The sequence below is a fragment of the Siniperca chuatsi genome, linkage group LG16, assembly GCF_020085105.1.
Source record: "Siniperca chuatsi isolate FFG_IHB_CAS linkage group LG16, ASM2008510v1, whole genome shotgun sequence".
Classification (NCBI taxonomy): Eukaryota; Metazoa; Chordata; class Actinopteri; order Centrarchiformes; family Sinipercidae; genus Siniperca; species Siniperca chuatsi.
The window spans coordinates 20,126,718-20,149,443 of record NC_058057.1 but is presented as its reverse complement, the minus strand read 5'-3'; the positions used below and the strand labels follow the sequence as shown (position 1 = coordinate 20,149,443).

The 22,726-nt window shown below is 36.7% G+C and overlaps 1 protein-coding gene across 1 annotated transcript; it reads right to left on the bottom strand.

The window, feature by feature from the left end:
* Positions 1 to 564: 564 nt before the first annotated feature.
* LOC122863713 (phospholipase B1, membrane-associated-like) lies at positions 565 to 20,937 on the bottom strand. The gene is made up of 42 exons (XM_044170455.1): positions 20,784 to 20,937; positions 19,936 to 19,989; positions 19,130 to 19,190; positions 18,996 to 19,030; positions 17,789 to 17,873; positions 17,635 to 17,686; positions 17,433 to 17,513; positions 16,783 to 16,848; positions 16,621 to 16,682; positions 15,874 to 15,949; positions 15,597 to 15,704; positions 14,781 to 14,855; positions 14,585 to 14,656; positions 14,322 to 14,396; positions 14,162 to 14,222; positions 13,557 to 13,615; positions 12,633 to 12,706; positions 12,418 to 12,461; positions 12,189 to 12,297; positions 11,758 to 11,809; positions 11,471 to 11,551; positions 11,303 to 11,368; positions 11,102 to 11,202; positions 10,834 to 10,915; positions 10,641 to 10,745; positions 9,952 to 10,047; positions 8,704 to 8,775; positions 8,390 to 8,467; positions 7,088 to 7,148; positions 6,609 to 6,667; positions 6,125 to 6,192; positions 5,994 to 6,037; positions 4,894 to 4,993; positions 4,743 to 4,794; positions 4,572 to 4,652; positions 4,402 to 4,467; positions 4,205 to 4,299; positions 2,989 to 3,070; positions 2,794 to 2,898; positions 2,606 to 2,701; positions 2,435 to 2,509; positions 565 to 1,494 (listed from the first exon to the last, which is right to left on the bottom strand). The coding sequence occupies exons 1-42, from the start codon at positions 20,866 to 20,868 to the stop codon at positions 1,192 to 1,194; spliced, it is 3,354 nt and encodes a 1,117-aa protein (XP_044026390.1). The 5' UTR covers positions 20,869 to 20,937; the 3' UTR covers positions 565 to 1,191.
* Between the last annotated feature and the right edge of the window lie 1,789 nt (positions 20,938 to 22,726).

Sequence of the window (22,726 nt, the reverse complement as noted above, 5' to 3'; positions counted from 1 at the left end):
GAGTCTATAGCCACGCTATGTAAGGCTGTACTTTTGCACACCAGTGTTTGAGCTAAATGCTAACGTCAACATGCTAACGTGCTGATGTTTAGCAGGTATAACATTCCTGAACCATCGTCACCATATTAGTTTAGCTTGTTAGCATGCTAACATTGTCTAAATACTACTAAACACAAAGCACAGCTGAGGACAAATTAAAATCATCACCTGATGATGGTGCTGGATGAGTTATTATTAAGTTATTACAATTCCTCCTGAGAGGAACATGAATGTCCAAAATAAAAATGTAATGGCAATCCATCCAATAGTTTTCAAGACATTTAACTCAAAATCACAAATGTCAACCTCATGGTGGCGCTATAAGAAAAGTCAGGGGATCACCAAAGTCACATTGTGTGGGAACCACAAATGTCTGTACAAAATGTGATGGAAATCCATCACTCCGCTGCTAGCAGAGTTTATTTAGATGGGAGACATCAGAGATCAGGAAACACCTGATAGTGCAGGACTTCTGGACGTTTCAGTGGTATGGAACTATTGTTTGCAAAGTACATCAACTATGACTCGAATATTGTAGGAATTTTATTTCATCAATAAATAAAGTAAATGTACAAAACTTCTGGATTTAACGAGGTCAGTCAGTTACATGTGGAATATTTTGCTATTTCTGTATAGTATAAAAATTTGAAATATTTTACATACTTGTAGCACCATTAAGTAATAAGAGTATTAAGTAATTGATACTAACATTTAATCATCTCTAAACGTAAACAGGCTACTAGTACTGCAACTCCAACTGAGGATCTACATCTCAGTCTGCAGGTGTATACAGCTCTCAGCTCATTATTTAGTTTTTTTGGTCCTAGAGGCACATGATTTTGTCAAGACCCTCAAATAAAATGGTAATCAGCTGCTGTTTACAACTGCTTACTTACTGTTTACTACCTTCCTCAAATGAAACAGCAGAAAGTCAAACACCTCACAAAACAAACAGACCCAGATAGAATTGACGGATTAAACAGGGCTACAATGCAATTGAATATTGAACTTGCATTCAACAGGTTGTTGTTTCTACTGGATGTTTCTTCTGGAGTCTACTTTCTGCCCTCTAGTGGCCAACAATTGCTTGATTCTGCTTTAAGACTTAAATATACTGTTGAAAATAAACAAAGCTTGATAAGAACAACTGCATTAAAAAACAGTTCCTTTCATTTCTACTGCTTTCTCCACTTTGTTTTTCCGACGCTGACTGCAAGAGAGAATTAGCCAGGCAACAGTAATGCCAGCCAGTAAACTGAAGAGTCCCACAATCACTGGCACCCACACAGGTACAGAGGAGGGACACTTGGGCAGAGGGATGGTTGGTGCAGGACTGGAGCTGCTGGTAGTAGTGGTGGTGGTGTTGATGGTGGAGCCTGAGACAGTTGCACCAGTCGTGGTGGTCACTAGTGGACTTGGTAGGCTGTTGATCTTAGTGAAGATGAAGGGATTGACCTATAGGAAACATAAAATAGCTCAGAGCAGAAATTTAAGAAATTAAGAAAGAATCTTTGAGCAGTTGTGCCCAAATATACTCAAGACCCACATTTCTATTCAGGGATTATGAGTTGAGTTGAGTAATATGGAGACCTAAAATGTTCAATATTAAATAAATAAGACATTTATGAAATAGATAATCGTATGAATAAAAATAGACATAATATAAAACCATAAAATTGTGGAATGATCCTATACATTTTAAAAATGTCATTATTATAAAAATGTCATTTCATCCTGCTTTTTCCCCAATAACAGAGTAAAGTCATTTTTATTTCACTTCAGTAGTTTTTAGTTCAAGCCATTTTCCCCAGTGACCTTCCTAAAAATGACCTTCTATAAACTCTGTTATTGGGAAAAGAAGCAGAATGAAAGTAGTCATAATATCTTAGAATGGTTTGGTTTTATTCTGTCATAAAACAACATTCACATTACGCACTTTTCCACATATTCACCAAACAAACAAAAGCATACAGATTCACTCTAACGTAAAACATGGACATGAAGAAACATAAAACAAACAAACTATAAACGACATATAAAATAAGTGTTTTGCATAAAATTGAAGCATGACACATGATACACTAAAAGTTAAAATAACTTATTTTCATAATGGTCCCATTATATATTTCATAATATTTCAGCTTATTTTAAAAAAGGTATTGGATTATTTTACAAGTTAATGGTTATATTATATTTTTTGTCTGTATGTAGTTATATAGAGTATTTATTTCATTATGTCTCAATTATTTATTTTATATTGGACACTTTTGGTGACTGAACGATTAGAACGTTAAAATTAAACTCTAATTGATAAATAAATACATATAGTTTGGTGATACAATAATAACATGAGTTTTGAGCAGTGGGATTTCTCTCCAGAAATCTCCACACATACCTCAGAGGGACAGTGAATCTTAGAGCGGTCATATGTGAAGTTGTTGTAGGCCTGCTTTCTGCCTACGGGCTCCAACTGTCAACACAGAAAGAGAAATTCTGTAAGACCTAAAAACACTTGGAAACACTAGTTATTCTGCTGCAGTTTGATCCATTATTGCTCCTTGCTCACCATGTTATTCCACAGTGCAATGGCCATCTCAGCATGAGCTCGCTCACTGATGTGGAAACAGTCCACAGAGAAGAAACTCGAGTCAGCCTCACCCACCTGGTGAAAAGATTAGATTTTCAGCTTGGGTACATTTCATTCATTTTGTGTGGATGCCTGTTTGGATACATTTGTATATCTCTGTAACTTACTCCAATATGAGGGATGAAGGAATTGTGTAAAAAGGGTTGAAGGACGACAGCAAAGTCTTCTCTTCTGTCATAGCGATTTCCAGAAATAAGATACTGGATCTCAGCCTGGGAGGAAAAAAGAAAATTGGAGGAATGGCAGAGGGAACCCCATTTTTTGAAAATATTTAAATGGCTAAAAGAGCTTTTTGCTTTTACCTGATACTCGTGATTGATTCGTTTCATCTCTTCAAGCTCTGGGGAGTTTTCAGCTGGGTTGATAACACAGGGACAGCTGGTCCTGTAAAAAACAGATTCCCGTTTATTCTCCTTTTGCTAAAATGAGGAAGGAGCTGATCCCAAATCAAAGAATCTTTGCACTGAGTCATCGATTTGGGATCAGATCCTTCCATTTCCATGCCAAAATCCTTGAATTCCAAATTAAATCCTTGACTGATCAAGTGAAAATAGATGGTTCTAGAGGTTTGCAGTTGTAAGGACTGTAATTGTAACAAAACAACTCAAATGTTCCCAGAAACACCAGGGACATCTGCTTTATGTAAAGCTCTTGTGTTAGCTTCAAGTGGACATGAAAAATATTAGGCTATGATTTCGTGTTAATTCCAAAATAACGATACGTCTGAGTACCAAGAGATCAACACAAATATCGCTGAATAATCTAATCTGTAGCGCTTTACTAACTTCTGTTTTTCCAATTTGGAAAACTTGTCTCTTTTAATTCTCACATCTGCTTTTATAAAATCTTCATATTACTAACATGCTTAATGAATAATCTTTGTCTTGACTAGATTTTAATCTTTCAGGGGAAACTACACCACTGGAATGACCAACCTTAATTTTTGGAGGTTTAAACCTGCATCGACTGATTATTTATTTTTTTTGGACCAGTTGGGGGCAGCAGAAACAAGCTTTAAACAAAGCGCTGACACCTTTTAAGTTGATACTGCAAACCTGTTAACAGTTGCTTATTTAAACATCCAGTAGACACAAACCAACATTATCATTCATTTTGAGTCTTGTTTCTGTCCACTTGTCAAATGTAAATCCATGGTGCTGAGCAGTTAACGTACAATGGGTTTTTAGAGCTTTTTCACTAAAAACAGCTACCTGCTGCGGCTGAAAACAACACTTATGGAAGCAGAGTGAAGCAAAACAGTAAAGTTTCAGGCCAAAAAACCAAAACAATGAGCTGATACGGTCTGTAGAGCTGAGGGGAACTGCGGAGTCTGGTGATAAATCTCTGCAGGTTCATTACTATGAGCGACACCTTTTACATTACACGTAGTCATGTGTTTGTTAATATGAAAATATTGATTAAAGGCACTTTAAAATCATGTGACTTCTAATGTTCTACATGACATCTGAGAAGATGATGAAACAGACAGAAAAACAGACTAGAAACAACAAAACAAACCTCTGCAAGAAGGTACAGCCAAGCGTGTTCCTCTTAACAGATTTCAATGGATTTATCTGCAAGAGCTCCACAACATTAACCAACAGCCTTGGTACCTAAAGATGCAAAGAGAGAGAAGAGCAGGGCAGAATAAACATGACCTACTTGTACTCACGAGAACAGCAGATGACAATAACGTGTAGCTGTTAATATCTCACCTCTTTGTAAAACATGTCCAAACTCAGCATAAGATTGTGGCTATAGTTCTTGGGTGACAGATTATTCTGCAGAGATATGTAAAGCATGGCTTTTACTGCAGTTCCATAACATACACAAATGCATCCTTATTTACAGTATGTATAATGCATGAATTTTGAGGAACACTTACTTGGTCTGTGCAGTAATTGCAAAGATCATTTCCCCCAACAAATATTGTCACAAGTTTCCAGTCCTTTTCAAAATTCACCTCCTGTGTAGCATATGTACAGAACATGAGCATGAAAGTGGTAGACACTATTAGAGCCACCATATTAATTACTTAGTTTTGGGGAAGTCTTACCTTATTTTCTCTCATGGCCTTGATGAGAGCTTGGACTTGCCCCGGGATATCTCTGGAACAGAACAAATACAGGCAGTATGCGTTAGAGAGATGACAATGGGTTGTTCAAAAGTTTTACTCAGGTGGAGATACTAAGCAAATATGCACATACGAGGTCTTAGCTCCAGCTACAGCCATGTTGAAGCCCTTCTGTCTTGAGCCCTGGCCTCTGGAGAAGCCCTTTAAGGAGGGGTTGAACTTCTTCAAGATGTCTGAGGAGATACAGAGGGAAAATGATTGAGTACCAGCTGAGAAGTAGTGCACTGCTGGTTTCTTTCACTCTAGCAGCTGGGTAAAAAAGTGAATGAGTAAAAGCCTGCTACATTACAGCTCTTCAACCGGTCAACTGACAACCAGTGAAGGCTGTGGTTATAGTAGCTCCCAGTTAGGAATGTCACACTGTATGTGTGTCTAAGAAACAGCAGACATCAGGCCTCATGCAAGAACATTTTCTATTCTTATCTTAAACTTCTGCTTGTACAAGCCAGTTCACCAAACCCTCTTTACTACACAACCTTGTTTCAACCTGATGAATGCCACCTGAACATGAGTAGGTGCAACGTTAGTGAGATTCAAGCATTAGCAAATCAGTGCCCCCACATTGCTTTATAAGGCTACCTGTTCCAATCCATTTGTGGGCAAGTGTCATTCATAAAAATGTCACCTAAGAGCTGAGCTTTAAATCCTGATGTCAGAAATCAGCAGCCCAAAACAGAAATTTAGCAGTGTCTGCAGTCATATTAGAGGACCTGAAACAATTGGAAAATATGAATAATTAACAGCTTCCAACTGTTGTGTCATCAGACATGAAGTTATGTAAACCCCAAATTCATTCAGATTAAGGCATTATAATTCTTAAGTCCAACAAGTGTTTTCCACCCGTGGAGAAAGGCAGACTGTACATGACTTGTATGACAGATCTGGACCTAAAAGAAAATCCTATAAATTAGGAAATTGGTGAATGCAACAAATTCTTATAAATCACTCCTTCATGCCACTTAAGAACGAATCTGTTTGTGCAAGTGGTTCTTGCATGAGACCCATCATTTAGAAACTGCCCCACAGTAAGGTTAAAAATGTTTCCAATACTAAAAAGACTGCTCCTCTGCAGATTACAAACACACATTCCCAGCATTAAGTTGGAGATATTGTCATTCCTGTCAGATATAGATAGAGAAACAATTTTTTGCCAAACAAGTGGTATAAACTCACTTGGTAGTGTTGTGACAGACTCCAGAGTCTTATCCCCTCCAATGCTGCAAGAAAAAGCCCACATACATCAGCGTGGTTCATAAAATATGATGGTTAATGTAAACCTCATTAACACAGGAGGCATATCGTACCTCCATGACACTCCTGTATAGTCTGTATTGAGGCCAAACAGGTTCTTTGCTTTGGCACCAGTGCCTGCCTGTGAACAGAGAACACACAAGCCACATATATAAAGACACCGGAACATAAAAGGGAGTATCATCACCAGGGCAAGCTATCTGGCTGATAACAAATTGATTAGAGAGTTCATAGTTCAATAATACTAAATAGCTGATATCAACAGGTTCACAGTTGGTGCTAAATTACAATTGAATATTTCCCTTCAACACACACACGCACACACAAGACAAATGAAAACATAATATGGTATTTATGTAAAAAAAAAAAAAAAAAAAATCATTACCTGTCAAATACTTATTGTCTGTTGCTGCTTAAGTTTGGTAATAAATGTGTGATTTTCTAATATGTGTCCAGCTGTTTTGTACATTATATCTCCTTCTTTGTACTTTCTCATTGAAAAGAATAAACTGGATATCATTGTGTTGTGACACTAACCGTTGAAGAGTCTCCCAGTGCTGCCACCACCTTAATGTCTGCTGGTCTCAGCATGTGAACTACAGATAAAAGACATAAAAGAGATTCAACCTACTGACATCAAGATAAACCACAAACATCCCTGTGCATGTAATATTTAGCACTTAATCAGCTCCTATTTTCAGCATTTGAAGAACTTTTCTTTTGTCTCTGCTTCCTGCAGCCATTTTCCTCTCAGTTTAAAGCCACTATGTGTATAAGTTATCTGTGATTAGATTAGATTTAATTTATCTTGACAGCACACGTTTTTGTTCGTAGAAATTTGAAATGATCCAAGTGACAATTGGTGCAGTTTATTTCAGCCCTTTCATTCTCAGTGTCACTGGTGGTGTGCCTAGCTTTACACCACAGTGTCTTTGTTTCAGTTTATTAATTGTAGATAAAAGAGGAATCTCACATCAACTGTCTGCTGATAATCCAGAGACAACTGTCCATCTCACCTGAAGTTGGCACAGTGTCAGATGGAGCAAGGTCCACACAGGAGAAGTCACTTCCCCAGTTCTGGGGAAAAAGAAACATCAAAATGTGTAAAATGACTTCATCCTGAAATGTTGCTTGATTATGTTTTCCTCGACTGTGTCTGTTCTTTACCCTGGAGAAATTTGGTTTAGGCAGTAATTTCATTAAATGGATGAAGGTTCTTTATAATTGTCCGATGGCAGCACTCTTGACCAATGGGGTTAGATCGGGAAATTTTGAGGTTCTGAGAGTGAACAGGTAGGGGTGTTCACTGTCCCCACTGCTATTTGCGTTGGTGATTGAGCCGTTATTGAAGGGAATTTGGACGACCCTGGAATATCTGCACTGGTTGTTGGACAGATACTGTATCTCGTAAAATTGCTTTATATGCTGATGATGTTTTATTATTTATGTCTAACCCTGCTGTATCAGTTCACCGCCTAATACAAAATATCACTCAATTTAGTGCTTTCTCTGGATAAAAAATACATTTTTTCAAATCTGACGCTATGCCTCTAGGTGATCGGCTTCAGGTCACTAGTTCTCCTTTTCCCTCTCCTTTTAGATGGTCCCCTACAGGATTTGTGTATTTGGCAATTACGTTTGAACTCTCTCCCTAGATCCTGGCTAGGCAGAGTTTCACTTCTGAAAATGAATGTTCTCCCTCCTTTGCTTTATCCAATGAGAATTATTCCCATTTAATTCACGCATAAAATAATTACAAAGATAAATGGATGGTTTGGCTCTTTTATTTGGCGTAGACCTCACATAATGATGAAGTTTTTCTTGTTTCTTCTATTTTTCTTTATTGTCTATGCGGAGCTGAACAGTGTTACGTTTTAGGTTGTTGTTATCCCTTTCTGTCTTTCTTTTGTGAAATGGAAAACGGAAAACGCATTTGGGAAAGCAAGTCTCAAAATAGAGAAAAATGCCCATAACAAGTTCCCAGAGCCCAATGTGATGTCTTTATACTGCTTATTTTGAACTGCTTATTTTGTACAACAAAATACAAAACCCAAAGATGTTCAATTTATGATCAGAGAAAACCAGCAAACCGAGAATTTTCCTTGATAAATTACTTAAAAAATATTAATCAATTATCAAATTAGTTGATGATTTCTTTTCCATTGATAAACTTATCAATTAATCAACTAATTGTTTCAACACCATTTTAGTTTCTGTGAAATGTTAGCCTTATTCAGGTCTTTAGTTGTTAGACATTACATATTTTATTTGTACTAGATGTCACTTCTCAGCCTCTCAGACTGAGATTACTTCCTTACTGTGATAGGTCCAGGTGTTGGAGAGACACCAGCATATATGTAATCGCTGTTGTTATATGTCCGGATGTATGGTGAAGTCTGCAGACAAAGGAAAGATTGTGCATTACATGACGGCAGTCAGTGACTTTGCAGCCTCTAAATTCAGAAAAATGACATACATTTAAAAACATTATATACTTTTATAACAGAAGCTTGGGGAATTAATTTAGAGCATTTTGTTTCCTCACAGGATTGAGCCATCTCAGAATTTACAAAAAAAAACACATTCACCAGCATTTATAGCACTGACTCTCTATTTAAACACAATTTCCTACCTTGGTTGGACATTTCAGGTTAATGTCTGCAGTAAAATCCTGTGTGGAAGTCTTATTGCCCAGTGGTTCCAGCTGGAAAACAGAGTCAGAGTGACAGCTGAGTATCATTCAGTACATCACTCAGTTTGAAATACACAGTTACATTAAAGGTCATATCATAACAAAAGCACTTCATCATGTTTATAGTCTCTGTGTTTTAAGGTGGTAGTGAGTTGTGTTACTATTCTGCCACCAGCAGTTGGTTTCAGTTAAACATTCTGTTGCTACCGGCAACCACCACTGACAGATCCATAGCAGTTTAACTGACATTGTTACATCCGCCATTTTGTGAGATCTGTGACCAAGCAGGCATCTTTTATCAACTCCCCAAATGCCTGTTTGAAGCTAACGTGTTGCTAATACAACATTCTAGCTAAGTTTAAATTTACTGTTGAGCTAGCTGTTCAGTATTTTAGTCTTTACTGTTACTCTTGTGTACTCTATGCATATGTTTATTAGATTAATTAGTCTGTTGTACTTCTTATGGGGACTTAATGTTGATCTTTCATTGGTGATACCTATTTTCTTCCATGGGTCCACAGTTATGCCGCGTTCATGTCATATGGGCAGGATGGTAAAGAAGTAATTACATTGAACTACGGTCTTTGGCATCCATATTTGTTTGGTTTTCAGGCACTTTCGTGTTAGTAAGTGCCAAGTCGGATATAGTCAGAGCTATCAGAAAAATCTTAGTTTCCCAGTTGCAATTACGACTTGGAAGTTGACGTGGACGCTGTTTACAAATCAGAAACTTCTAATTACAATTACTCTGTATGACATGAACATGGCATTCTATACTTTTGTGCATCAAGTTTCCTTGTTACTAGACCAGTTAATTTTTACAATACCTATGTCTAACTCTTGTTAATGGTGGCTTAGCTTTATCTGATTTGTAATCACTATGCTTGAATTTGTTATTTTCACCGTTTCACAGTTGCTTCCAATGAAAACATCGAAGGCCCACTCCTGTCTTCAACCTTTATTGGAAATATGTTGAGCTTACTGGATTACAGTGCACCTATACGCATAGTGAGGGCAAAAGAGTGACAGTTGTGGTGATCTTGAACTAACACCTCCATTAATAATTTCATGATGCAGACCAATATCCCCTGGGAGATAGTAATTTACTGACAATTCATTCAGTTATATGCATCCACAAAAATGACACAAAACACTCTAAAAGCTTCTTCTTGCCTGTCAGATACTTACCATGTTGTTCCAGAGGGAGCGAGCCATCTGCGTCTGGGCCTTCTGGCTGAGATGGAAGCAGTCAGCACTGAAGAAGGAGCGATCAGCACGGCCATCCTGTGGAAAAGGTAAGGTAAACTTATGAACTTGACTATTTTTTATCGATCAGAGCAGTAAAATATAGGACTACCACTATTCGGTTTGGCCAATGCAATTTGATGCAGGCTACAGAAAAAGTAACTACTAGAAAATGTTTAAAAGAGAGCAAATTAAAATCGGTAGTTGATATAAGCCTGGATGACTGTGTGGCAATCACTACACAACTTTTAAAGCTTGTGACCTAAAATCCAGTTCTTCATAATAGCTTTTATGCTGATCCCCGAAACATCTGTAACTGCATGACCACAAAGGGGAAAAAAAGCTATCTTCTCCCAAGAAATACAAAGTAAATAGATTTTTTTTTCATAGGAAGTTAGGCTCTCAAATTTAACATTTGTTTATATTGACTAGTTAATGTCGAAGGAATAGTTCAACATTTTGAGAAATACAGAACTAATATATTCGCTTTCTTGCATAGAGTTAGATAAGAGGGTTGAAACCACTCTTATGTCTGTATGTAAATATGAAGCTTCTGCCAGCAGCCAGTTAGCTTAGCATAAAGACTGGAAACGGGGAAAATAGTTAGCCTGAAACAGAGCTTTGTTACTGACTGGCAGTCTGGGGACGATGACTTCTCTGAAGAAAGGCTGGATGACCACAGTGAAGTCTGAGCGAGTGTCATACCGGCTTGACTCCACAACCTCATGCAGTAAACGCTTAAAGAAAGAAAGAGAAGGTGTCAGTGCCTGAGGATGAACTGGACTGTTATTTTAATCATAGGACGGTTTCTTTGGTCTTTCCTACCTGATAGCTTCTATTGAGGTCCTCCAACATTTGAAGAGCTTCAGAGTTGGCCTTTGGCAAGATAACGCAAGGACACAGAATACTGGCAAAGGAGAGATAACAAGGTACCACTGTTTGATTTTATTTTTTAAAATGATAATTCTGGGGAAATGGAGTCATGAGCACATGAGCTGGAATCAAAGTTCATGGCCCACATCACATCACATAACTGCTGTGCAATAATAAAACTTCTAAGTGAGAATAAAGTGGAGAGAAAAGTGATACTCACTTTACCAGCCAAGTTGGGCATTTAAGTGAAGTGTCCATGTGCATTTCTCTCAGTGGGGTAATATGGAGAGGCTCTATTAAGTTCACCAGAGCGCGGGGCACCTGACAGAGACAAGCTCAATTAATGCTAACAAACAATCAATCAGACCAACATATATTTGGAAATGTAGCAGCATGTCGTAAGCATGTCTGTTGATTTTACCTCTTTGTGTAGATAATCCAGGCTGTCGCGAACATTACGAACATAATTCTCCGCAGAATACAGCAGCTGTAAAGAAAAGGAAAACATTTTCAAGTTGTGTCTTTAAAGTGTGACTTTTAGCCCCTCCAAGAAATGACTTGTGAATTGTTACTCCACATTAGTACTCACAGAATTGTAGCAGTGTTCACAGATATCATTTCCACCAATAAAAACGGTGATCATCTTCCAGTCAGATTCAAAATTGATTCTCTGTACAAGAAAGAAGAATGTGAGGGAACGTAAGTAGTATGTAGTGGTGTTTTTTGTCCCAGTCTATGTAACATCTTATATATACATATATATATATACATATATACATATATACATATGTATATATGTTTGTAAGTGCAAGAGGATTTTATAGTGGAGTTGGTAAATTTAATAGGTCAAGAATAAATATGAACTTATAAACTTACAGAGTCATTCTTCATCCTTGCCACCAGGGCTCGCACCTGTGATGGTATGTTCCTTAATACAAACAAAATAAAATATCAAAATGGATGCACTTATGTATATGACAGTTTTCATCATTTTATAAAGCTTTCTTTTCCTTTTTATGTTAAAACAAAAGTATATGTAAATATGATAAAATTGCAGAAATAATGCAATGTAAAGAATCGGAAATTTCTCTTGCAATTAAATATAAAAAAAGGAATGAACTTTCACACTCAATTAATAGTATACTTCCTTTAGATCGTAAGGTGTGTCTTTTTAAAAATAATTTAATCATTTCATTAAGCTGTATTTAAAAATACAAGTTTCTTAAGTCAGCTTAATTCTTATAACATAAGCAGGTATTCTGTGATTAAAAACTGGCGAGAGGCTGCTGAAAAGGCCTCTGACTCACTTGCTCTTAGCTCCTGCTACAGCCTGGTTGAGGAAAGCCTGAGGAGTCTGCTGCTTGCCCATGCCAACAGAGTAGCCCGTCAGGTTGTGGTTAAAATGTTTTAAGATGTCTGTTATAAGAAAGGGATAAAAGAAAGATTTCAGTGTGAACAGTGGCAATGCCCATCCCACAACAACAAAAACTGTCTTTAACATTTTATTTGAACTATATATAAGTCAGGAAGACTCACTGGGCAGCGTGGTGACAGTCGTGAGGTTTTCATCTCCACCAATACTGCAAAAAAACAAAACAAACACATAATATGGTGTTAAAATAATAATCTAAAATTGCTTTCCAACTAAAGAAATAGATGGTCATAGAACAACATTTATACCAACACTGCAACACATATAACATATTCTTTATGCTGCAATGTGATAGTTATGTTGAAAAGTCTTGACTTACCTCCAGGACAAACCTCTGTACTGACTCAGGACGTCCAGGACGTTGCCAGGGCTGGATGCAATACCGTTCCCTGCCTGACAATTAGAATAGGACAGTGTTTCAGTAACATGATGAAAAAAGACAGAAGTTCTCAATATTTTATAATGTTTATATGACCTTACCCAAATATACACCAGTATATCAGGCTCTTTCTCTACTGCAGATATTAAAAATGTGATTCCATTATACTGTTATACCACTGTCCTTTGGTCATCTTTCCATTTCTCTAATGTAAGTATCCTATATAAGTACATGGTCTAAATGATGGAGATCTTTGGACTGTTCACAGTGGAGGCAAAGACTTACTGTTATGTAATTAAGTCTGACTATTTTCATATTGATTAATCTACTGATTATCTTTTCAGTTAATCAAATAAAGGTCTGTCTTAATAAATCTAACAAATTGCAGTAACTAGAAATTCAAATTTTATCCTGCAGCATCTGGTTCAGAAATAAATGTCAGGTCATTCAGGTAACTGTAATGTTTATAAACATTCATACATATCATCTATTAAATTACAAATCCATCTGTATCTTTGCAATTCTATCTGCTATTCTTACTATTCTCTTCATTTACCTCTTCTTGTGGGTGTAAATAAATCTTACGTACAGTTCTATTTTAATATCCAAGCACAATCCTTCATCTTACTGTACAGAATATAACGTTAAGAGCTACTAATGTACAGTATTTTACTGAGCACTGTCATTGTATAGTGTATATTTAGTTTATGTTAGAGTTAAAGATTACGGTCCTATTTTAGGATCTATTCTTTTTATTTATTATATTAAATTCTATTTGATATTTTAAATTATACGGATTGTCTTTTTGTTCAGATCTTTGTCTTTGTTGTTCTATCTACTTAAAAGAATGACAAAATGACTCACTGTCAGAGAGTCGCCCACAGCAGCCACCACTTTGATATCTCCAGGCCTGAGTTCATGGACTTGAGAAACACAGAAGACACAAAACTTAATTAATTACACAGCACAGGACTTTCAGAGAGACTGTACAGTAATATAATACTCATAATACATGTAATTATAATAATATAGCAATAAAACTAGCTATAAATACTTTATAGTAGGATTCAAATAAAGTACTATTTGAAAGAATTTTAATGATACAAAGATGAGTCAAATAAAAATAAACAATATAAAATGTGTTAGTTTATGAGCTGAAGTCTGTACAATATCAGATTAAATATTTTGTATGTCAATGTGGCACTGTAGTTTTGTATTTTGTGTTCATGTGTGTCATATACATTGATATTTGAAGTCAAAAAGAAAGACAATATCTCATCAATCAACTTCAATATGCTGGTTTTGCAACATAAAAAGAGCCTAAACATGAAAAACAACACATGAATATATGAATAAAATCTGCCTGACCTTTATTGTGAGAAGTCCCAGAAAAGCATTATTTGACTAGTCAACTGAAAGGCACCCTGGTGCCTGATAAATGCCTAACATGTAAGTGTAAACCATCTTACCTGAGGTGGGTGTGGAGGCCGAGGGGCTGAGGTCCTCACAGGGCATCTCTGTGCCTGTAAACTGACCGGACACACAGAGCACATCCACAGTCAGGACTAAACAGGAGACGTACAACGCTACCACAACCTCCATTTGGCTCAGCACACAGACAGTACTCACTGAGTGAAGGAGAGGAGAGGCATCGCTGTGGTGATATGAAGGAGAGTTTCCCTCCGTCCTCAGGAAGGGTCGGTCCTTGGGGAGGGAGGCAGATAGCCGGAGAGGGGAGGAGGAATAAGAAAAAAGAGGTGGGTGGGGAAAGAAGAAGGGTAGAATATTAATATGGCACACAGAAACCTATTTTCAAGTACAGTGCGTCTAATGACACACTTTAACATGCTGATTTAACTGCACGTGTGTGAACTTTTAGCTCAGTTGCTCACCTCAGTTGGACATGGCAATGTGATAATCTTTCCATTGTCTTCTGTGTCATGTTGGTCACTTGTGGGCTGAAGCTGAAAGACAGAAAACTCATTGTCTTCATGTTTGCGACACAGAGAACAACGACTTGTTTGATGTTTGTGTATATGTGTGTCTGCATGATTTAAAGAGATTGCTTAGATTGCGTTTTGGCCTCACCAGGTTTGTCCACATCTGCACCATCAGTTTATCAGTTTGTTGTGATGCTTGTGACTCGGAGAGAGGCTTTCCTCTCTGTTCAAAAAGAGAACATCAACAACATTGTGCTGTATGTTAGATACAGAAAGTACATATTCAGTTCCTCCTGCGCTAAGATAACCAGGACTCTCTATCTGTTACTGTCACAAACAGACATGGACTATCATCATCTCACAAAATAAAGACTTTTGGTCTTGAATTTGACATCTATATTTTTTTCTTTTTTGGCATTTAAGCTTTTAATTTTACTTTATTGTCTTTATTCATTTTAAAGAATATGTTTGGTACATAGTAACTTCACAGGAGAAGATACTACTAAAAGACATGTAGAAAACAGACTCGTCAGTGGCTCTGGGACTGGGCAGGATTATTAGATTATTTTGTTACACACATACTGAGCACCATTACAAGTAAGAACTGGGTGTTGTTAGCACAGTAGGTATATGAGTGGTTGCTTCCTTTATTTGGTTTTGTTTTAATTTTAGTTTTGATTAGCCAGCATGGTAGTTGCTGTGATCCTGAGTTAATAGGAAGTTAGTTTTGTTATATTTATTTCTTTGATTTCTTTTCTTTTGTTGTTTGCCTCAGTTCTATTTACCGGCATTTTTAAACCCAATCGTCTGCTTCTAAACAATAAATGCTGTTAAATGCCTTACAGTAGCGTTATATTGCTTCCCTGTCCCCTAGTTTTACTGGGTTGTACTACAAATAGATAAATAAAAAGAAAGTTATAAAAACTATAAACTAAGGAACTATAAGATTCAGCCTGTGACTTACAGCGACAGATGAAGGGTCTGTGATGAAAGGTGTGTCCTGCACAAGGACGGTGAAGTCTTCTCTGTCACCATACCAGCGCTTCTTTACCATGAGCTCATCCAAGGACTCCTGGTTGGTGAAACAGAGTTGAGAAAATGTAACCATAAAGAGGTCACATTAGCTTGTATTAACTGAGCAAACAGCAAACTCCACCACCTCAGGTCAGTTTCACAGCAGCTAAAACAACCATAGGACTGAATGTAGCTAATAGATATTTTGATATGAATAACAGACAAACCTGCAGAGCTTGACTCAGCATGGCCTTCAGAAGTCTGACTTCTCCTTCACTGTTTGTCTCCATGCATCGACACATTCTGTCAGCGAAAAAGATTTACAAATTAAAACTTAAAAGATTAGGGAGACGTTCTGCACTGTCATGCTGCTTCATCATCACTTCAGTTAAACTCGGTTTAACACAGTGTCTTACGCTTTATCACTAAATTGGATGGAATTCCATTGGCAAGAAGAAATAATCATGTCATGATATTGATCTATGATGCTCTACTATTAAACCACCTCACAGATCTTCTCTCAGTTAAATCTTGTAACTACAGTACTTAATCTAATAACTTCTTCACCTTCAATATCCCATATGTTGCGCTAGCCTTGGCAGAACTACTGTAGTTTCAGGTACTTTGGTAATGGTTTTTATTTTATTTGACACTTGATTGTCACTTGTCTGGCTTTATGTGTTTTTTTTTTTTGTATGCTGGTTGTGTAGTTGTTTGACTACGAATCTATCTTGTTCCCAGGTTTCCTCTTGAAGAGATTTTACCTCATTAAATGGATGCAATTACTAAACTACAGTTATTTTACAGACTCATAACACATGTAAAACATCTGTTTAGATGTCACAACATAAAAGTCTTGATGTGAGACATGTAAACATGTCACAATACATGTAACTGACATACTTTATACATTAAGGCAGAGATGAGGAAACAGTGTATCATCAGAAAAAGTGTAATTTTACATATGAACTTACTTGTTGTGGAAACTGTCATTCTCTCCATCCCACAATGCAACACTGACGATGGTCCGGTTCAGCTGCAACACAGTGAGGTGAAACAAAATGTAAAACCTGTGAATATTGTCAATACAGCAATAGAGACTGAATGGAAAATACTGTATATAATCTGAAATATACCTGAGAGTGCAGCAACTGCAGTGCATCATCCACCTCGTCAACCACTGCTTTGATGGCAGACTGAACCTGCACACAAACACAACAGTCTGAGACAACAATAACATTTTTATTCATCTCTCAAATGTTTTCTTACAAATGGAACAAATTGCCAACTTCTCCACAGTCAGTCTTGGTATTACTACTAATTGCTGTGAGGTACTAAGGATGCTCACAGTTTCAATGTCAGGTAATAATTTGTATATAAGAGAAAACATATAAGGAAGGTATAAGGAAGAAGTATTTCATTAATTACTTCCCTGCCTCTGCACAGTAGTTTTAGCTCTTATTGCCATTTTAGAAGCTGTTGGTCATTCTGTAAATCAAATTACAGCTAATGCTAAATACCTGAAATAAAATATAGAATGTAACTTTTTAATGGTTTAAAAGGTTTCTGTAGGACAAACTTCATCGGCTTGTATTGAGGAAAGTCTGTAGCGCATGAGTCTGACGCTAATAAGATTAAAATACTTGGACCCTGTAACTTCAGTTTTTGAGACAACAAAGTTTAAAGAAACAGAACGAGTGATTCAGCGTCTTGGTTTTTAACACACAATATATGTAGTTTTTCCTTAACAATAATTTCATTGATATTGAGGTCTATCGCTATTTACCTGCTGCTGCTCACAGGCACAGAGCTGATCCACCTGAACAAACAGTAGGACCAGCTTCCAATCTCTATCCACATCAATGACCTGTGAGGTCAGAAACACAATTAACCACTTTAAAGCTGAGATACAGATCTAGATGTAAAAGAGGCCAAGGTGAAAAGATAAATATCCTTTAACATGAGAGTGCAGACACTGGAGCACCTACCTGATTATTTTGGATGTAGAGGGACACTTCCTTTGCCTGCTCCACCAGTGTGCTACAAACCAAACAAAACAAGGAGACAACAACTTCAAAGCACTGGAAGCAGCCAGAGTGGTTGGTAGCATATTTCTCATGCGTCACAAAGTGCTGTCTGTACCTGTGTTGAACAAGCTGAGGGGCGTACAAGTTTGTTTCATCTGAGAGAAGACTGATCAGTGCAGGACTGAACAGGGTCATCAGCTCTGATGGAGGGATATTAACACAAGTTTAACACCAAAACCCAGAGCTTCTTTTCCCATGTGGCTTGTCGGTGTAAAAACAGTAGAGCTTAAATGACAATTGAATGAAAATTAATCTGCAACAATTTTGATATTTGATTAATCGTTTTACGTAAAATATACTGGTTCTAACTTCTCATATTTAAATATTTGCTGGTTTTCTTACTCTTATATGATAACAACAATAGAATATCTTCAGGGTTTGGACTGTTGGTCAGACAAAACAAGCATTTTGAATATGTGATCTTGGGCTTTAGGTAATTGTGTTGGACATTTTTTTTTACTATTTTATGACATTTCATAGACCAAACAATGAATGAATCAAGAAAAAATAATAATCAGCAGATTAATTGATAATGAAAATAACTAAAATAGTTGGATTTGACCGTGAAAGTAGTGTTTTTTTAGTTTCATAATAATTCAGAATACTTGTAGTACTTATAGCTTTCAAACATTAGCAACATCCAAACAATTTTAACACCCTTACATATGTAATAATTCATTATAAGCCACCACATAGTTAGTCTATTAATGAAATACTAATTTGACCATGAAATACAGTAAAGCAATGTTAAAGTACACTTCGATTAACAACTGTGACCTTCCTGCTTTGTGTCACTCAATATTTTATCTCTATTAAGTACTCGCAGTACTTATATTTCATGAATGGCTTTCAAAAAAGATAACAGACCACAGGCCAGGTACATGACAAGTGTATTGGGGTTCAGTATTTCAAATTATCACAGTTAGTGTAGATATCAGTGTAGTAAAGATAGCGCACGGTAGTGTAATAGAAGCTCATATCAACCTCTTCAGATTAATTACATTGTGTATTTAGACTGTAGGCCAGTTCTAGTGAAAGTTACATTTTTATTTATTTATTTAGCACCAGCAAAGATACTGGAGCTTTCACATCAAGTCTTTTTTATGGCAACGGGGAAAAAATAAGAGTGAAGAGTGAGGCATGCATGGACATCTCAAGAGTGCAGTAATTAACTTTTAAAAAGATTTATGTAAATTATTTAAGGCACATTTGGCTTTAGGCTCCGTAAACAACAAACAACAAAATAAAACTTGGAATCTTACCTCTGAGTCTTGATATCACTGTGGACAGCTCAGTGCTGCCGGAAAAGAAAAGACCACAGTGTGATTATGTCTCTACACTGTTGAATTTTAGACCTTGTGGTGCAAATATCACTTCATTGTGATCCTGTGCTCACCTATGCATGTGAAGTCCAATGGAGGACAGCACAGCTACATCTGAGGGCTTAACACTGTTAACTTGACAGAAAAAATAAGCATTTAAATTGAATCTCAGCACTGAGATACAGGAGGATGTGCGTTGTTGCAAATTAGAAATAAAATGCTTCGAGGGTAGATTAAAAAACGGCTGATATTTACTGTATGAATCAATCAGTGGTGAAAGAAGTATTCAGTAGAAATGTGTCATTAAGAAAATACTCCATTACAAGTAAAAGTCCTGCATTCATAATTTAACTTAAGTAAAAGAACAGAAGCATTATCAGTCCTGTACTTCAAGTATCAAACGAAAAAGTACTCATTTTGCAGAACGGCCTTTTTCAGAGTGATTTATTATTACTATTATATTACCGGATTCTTATTACTTAACATGTAAGCAGCATTTTAATGTTGGAGCTGGATTTAAGCTCTTTGTATACTGTGGGGTAGTTCAATCTATAACAATGCATCATATTTTATAAGCTGATTGCATGTTTTAAAAGAAAAGTTTGATCAGCAAGGTAACTAGTAACTAAACAGCAAAATATTACCCTCTGAAATGTAGTGCAGTTGAAGTGCAAAGTGGCATGAAAAGGAAATACTCAACTAAAGTAAAGTACTATCAAAAGTACCTCAAAATCAATAAAGAACATTTTGTAAATCAAATGTTGCATCATTTTTATATGATGTACACATTCCCATCAACAGTGACAGTTAAGGAAATCAATTGAACCTATAGCCATTAATGTAAGTCGGCTCTAATAAACTTGGTCTCTATCTGACTCACCATTTGAAGGGGTCGGCTGAGAGGGGAACATCTGAGTGCAAGGTAGTCCAGTTACTGAAACCAGAGATAGATAACAACAAATACACTATTATATATATATATATATATATATATATATATATATATATAGCACACAAATTACTATTCTGTATAGCTATTCTTCTTCTTCTGGTTCTTCCAACTTGACCATTGCACTTTTTGCAATGTAAAACACATCAAAACGTGTGTGTCTCCATGGGGATTGGTGTGTTTGTGGAAGTGATCTCACATACAATTTTCATACAAATTGTGAAAAAGTCATTGGAAATCTTTAGAGGCACACCAATATGTTACACTATGATATTAGTATGCTACATTAGTGGATCAAATATCACTCAAAGCTCACTCGTCACTTTTAACAACATGAGGAGCCATGCAGAATTTTTTAATTCATACCTTTTTGTTGTCATAGAATTTGTGGAGTAGCAAAGGCACACAGCAGAAAGAAGATCTATACATTCAATAATGGTTCTGTCAAATCAAAAAGGGATTCCAAAAAATAAAAACTAAATATGATTCTAAATTTCATGAGTTAAATACAAAACAACCATGGGTGTAAGCCGAAAAAACATATTTTTCTGAATGTATTTTAATATACTTGTCTTTACTCTGCTGATGAGATGTGATGTCAAATGTTATCCAGAACCATACAATCCAACTTCATCCCACAAAAATGAGGATCCTTCACAAGTTTACTACACGATTTATAATGTTTATACCCTCTATGGCAGTTAAAAACAGTGAGTATCAGTTTCTCCTATGTAAGATTTTAAAAAACGGTAGCATTAAATTAAGCAAACGGTGGAAACCTGTCGTCCATGTGAGCCCCAGGACTGTGATCACAACCAGCTGTGGAAGCATCATCTCTCTGATTTTCTCTGATTTTGTCCTCATGGATCTTTTCTGCAGCCTTCCTTCCTCTCTGCTCTCTGTGTTTGGCGGTCAGTCGTCTTTCTATGTCATTATCAGTTACACCTGTCCAGTAAACTATACGCATCATAAATATGAACAGAGGGGAGGGGCTGGCCTACTTGTCCAAAGGACACGGCCATAAGGTTTTATAATGAAACAATGACACAAATTAAACTTTTATTGTAATAGTGAGTGCAAGTGAACTTCAGGGTGTTAATGTGATTCTATCTAAATCTCTTTGCTAAATTTATTTTCGCTTTATACTTTATTGTTCATTTGGTTACCATAAATAAAAACGACTATATATATCAGAATCTAAGATATGATAAAACATTATAACATTACTGAAACATGACTCTATGTTCTTCTTTAACTACAGAAAATCTGCAGTTAGACTGTAATATACTACTACTACTGGACTGGGATGACAGTCATAATCAAAACATTTAGAGTTGCAAAAGGAAGTAACTTCAAGGTTCTCGCATTTCTCTGATAAAAGAGCAATACATTATCTGTTCTGCAGTTAGATAAGAGAAGAGGTTAATGTCTTTCTCTATTAGTTTAACAAGCTACATAAAACACAATCACACTATTAATCTGTTTGTAGTCATGATAAAAATCTGCACATCTGCAGCTACACAGCATGACTTTAGTTATATAAGCCTTGTTTTGTCTTCTGTGTCAGAACTGTGTAATTGTGACAATGATTTGAGTCACACATTTTTTTATATCAAGAGGCCGTGCATCTAGTTTATTCTATGGATGCTGAAACAGGGTAATCAGCTACGGATGCTTAGATTGTTTTGCTCAATATATCACCATCTTGAAGGCGGGCAGATTAACTGCAGTCAAACATGTGATTGAAGATTGCTTTAAAGCTTAATGAAAATTTCAATCAGATTATTTCTGCTAATTTAGGCTCGACACACATTTCACACATCCACTCTCACATCTGTACAGTAAAGATGTAGCTGGAGCAAGCAGCCGGTTAGCTTATTTATTTATTGGTTTATTTAACAGGAACATTGCACATTAATAAACATTGCTGTAAATGCGGCAGAGTTACCCAAAAGGCTATTTTTCATCTGTAGTCCCTGGACAGATGTTATAAAGTCACCCTGCCATCATCTTGCCTCGAGTCGGCTAGAACACCTACTCAGTGCTTTTAATGCTTTGATGCTAAGATTAGCTTAGCATAAAGATTGGTAACAGCTAGCCTGGCTCTGTAACAAAATCCGCCTACCAGCATATTCTTTGGATACCATCCGAACAAAAACTGAAGTTGTTTTACGTGTTACGTGTTTTTTTACTGGACTGTTTCTTCCTGCTGGTTGCCTGTCAACCTCACAGTGACAAGACGACTCCAGGAAGTCACTTTGGGGGTGCTGGTGGCTTGTAGGCACATTTTGTTACTTTTGGGCAGAGCCAGGTTAGCTGTAATCCTTCAGTCTTTATGCAAAGTGCATTTCCCAAAATTATAAGTTATTCCTTGGCATTTAAATTTGACCTCTCCACTACAATATAAGGTCAGGAATGACGCCACTTTGTAGGCTGGCTGTTTAACTGTGTTACCCTGTAACCACAGATATATGGTGTGACAGGGCAAAACGCCCCCGCTGCAAGGGGGAAAAGATTATCTTGGTTATTATCACAAATAGTTGTAGCTGTCTCCTTTTTATCTATAGATTTTATGAGTATAATGAGGAAAAACAACAATCTTTCCACTGATCATGCTTGGCTTCATGTCAGATGAGTTACATACATTTGGAATAAATGGACTAAAGTTTACACACTTTGATTTTTGAAGAGAAGGGCCTGCCAGGACCAGTGACAGGATTAG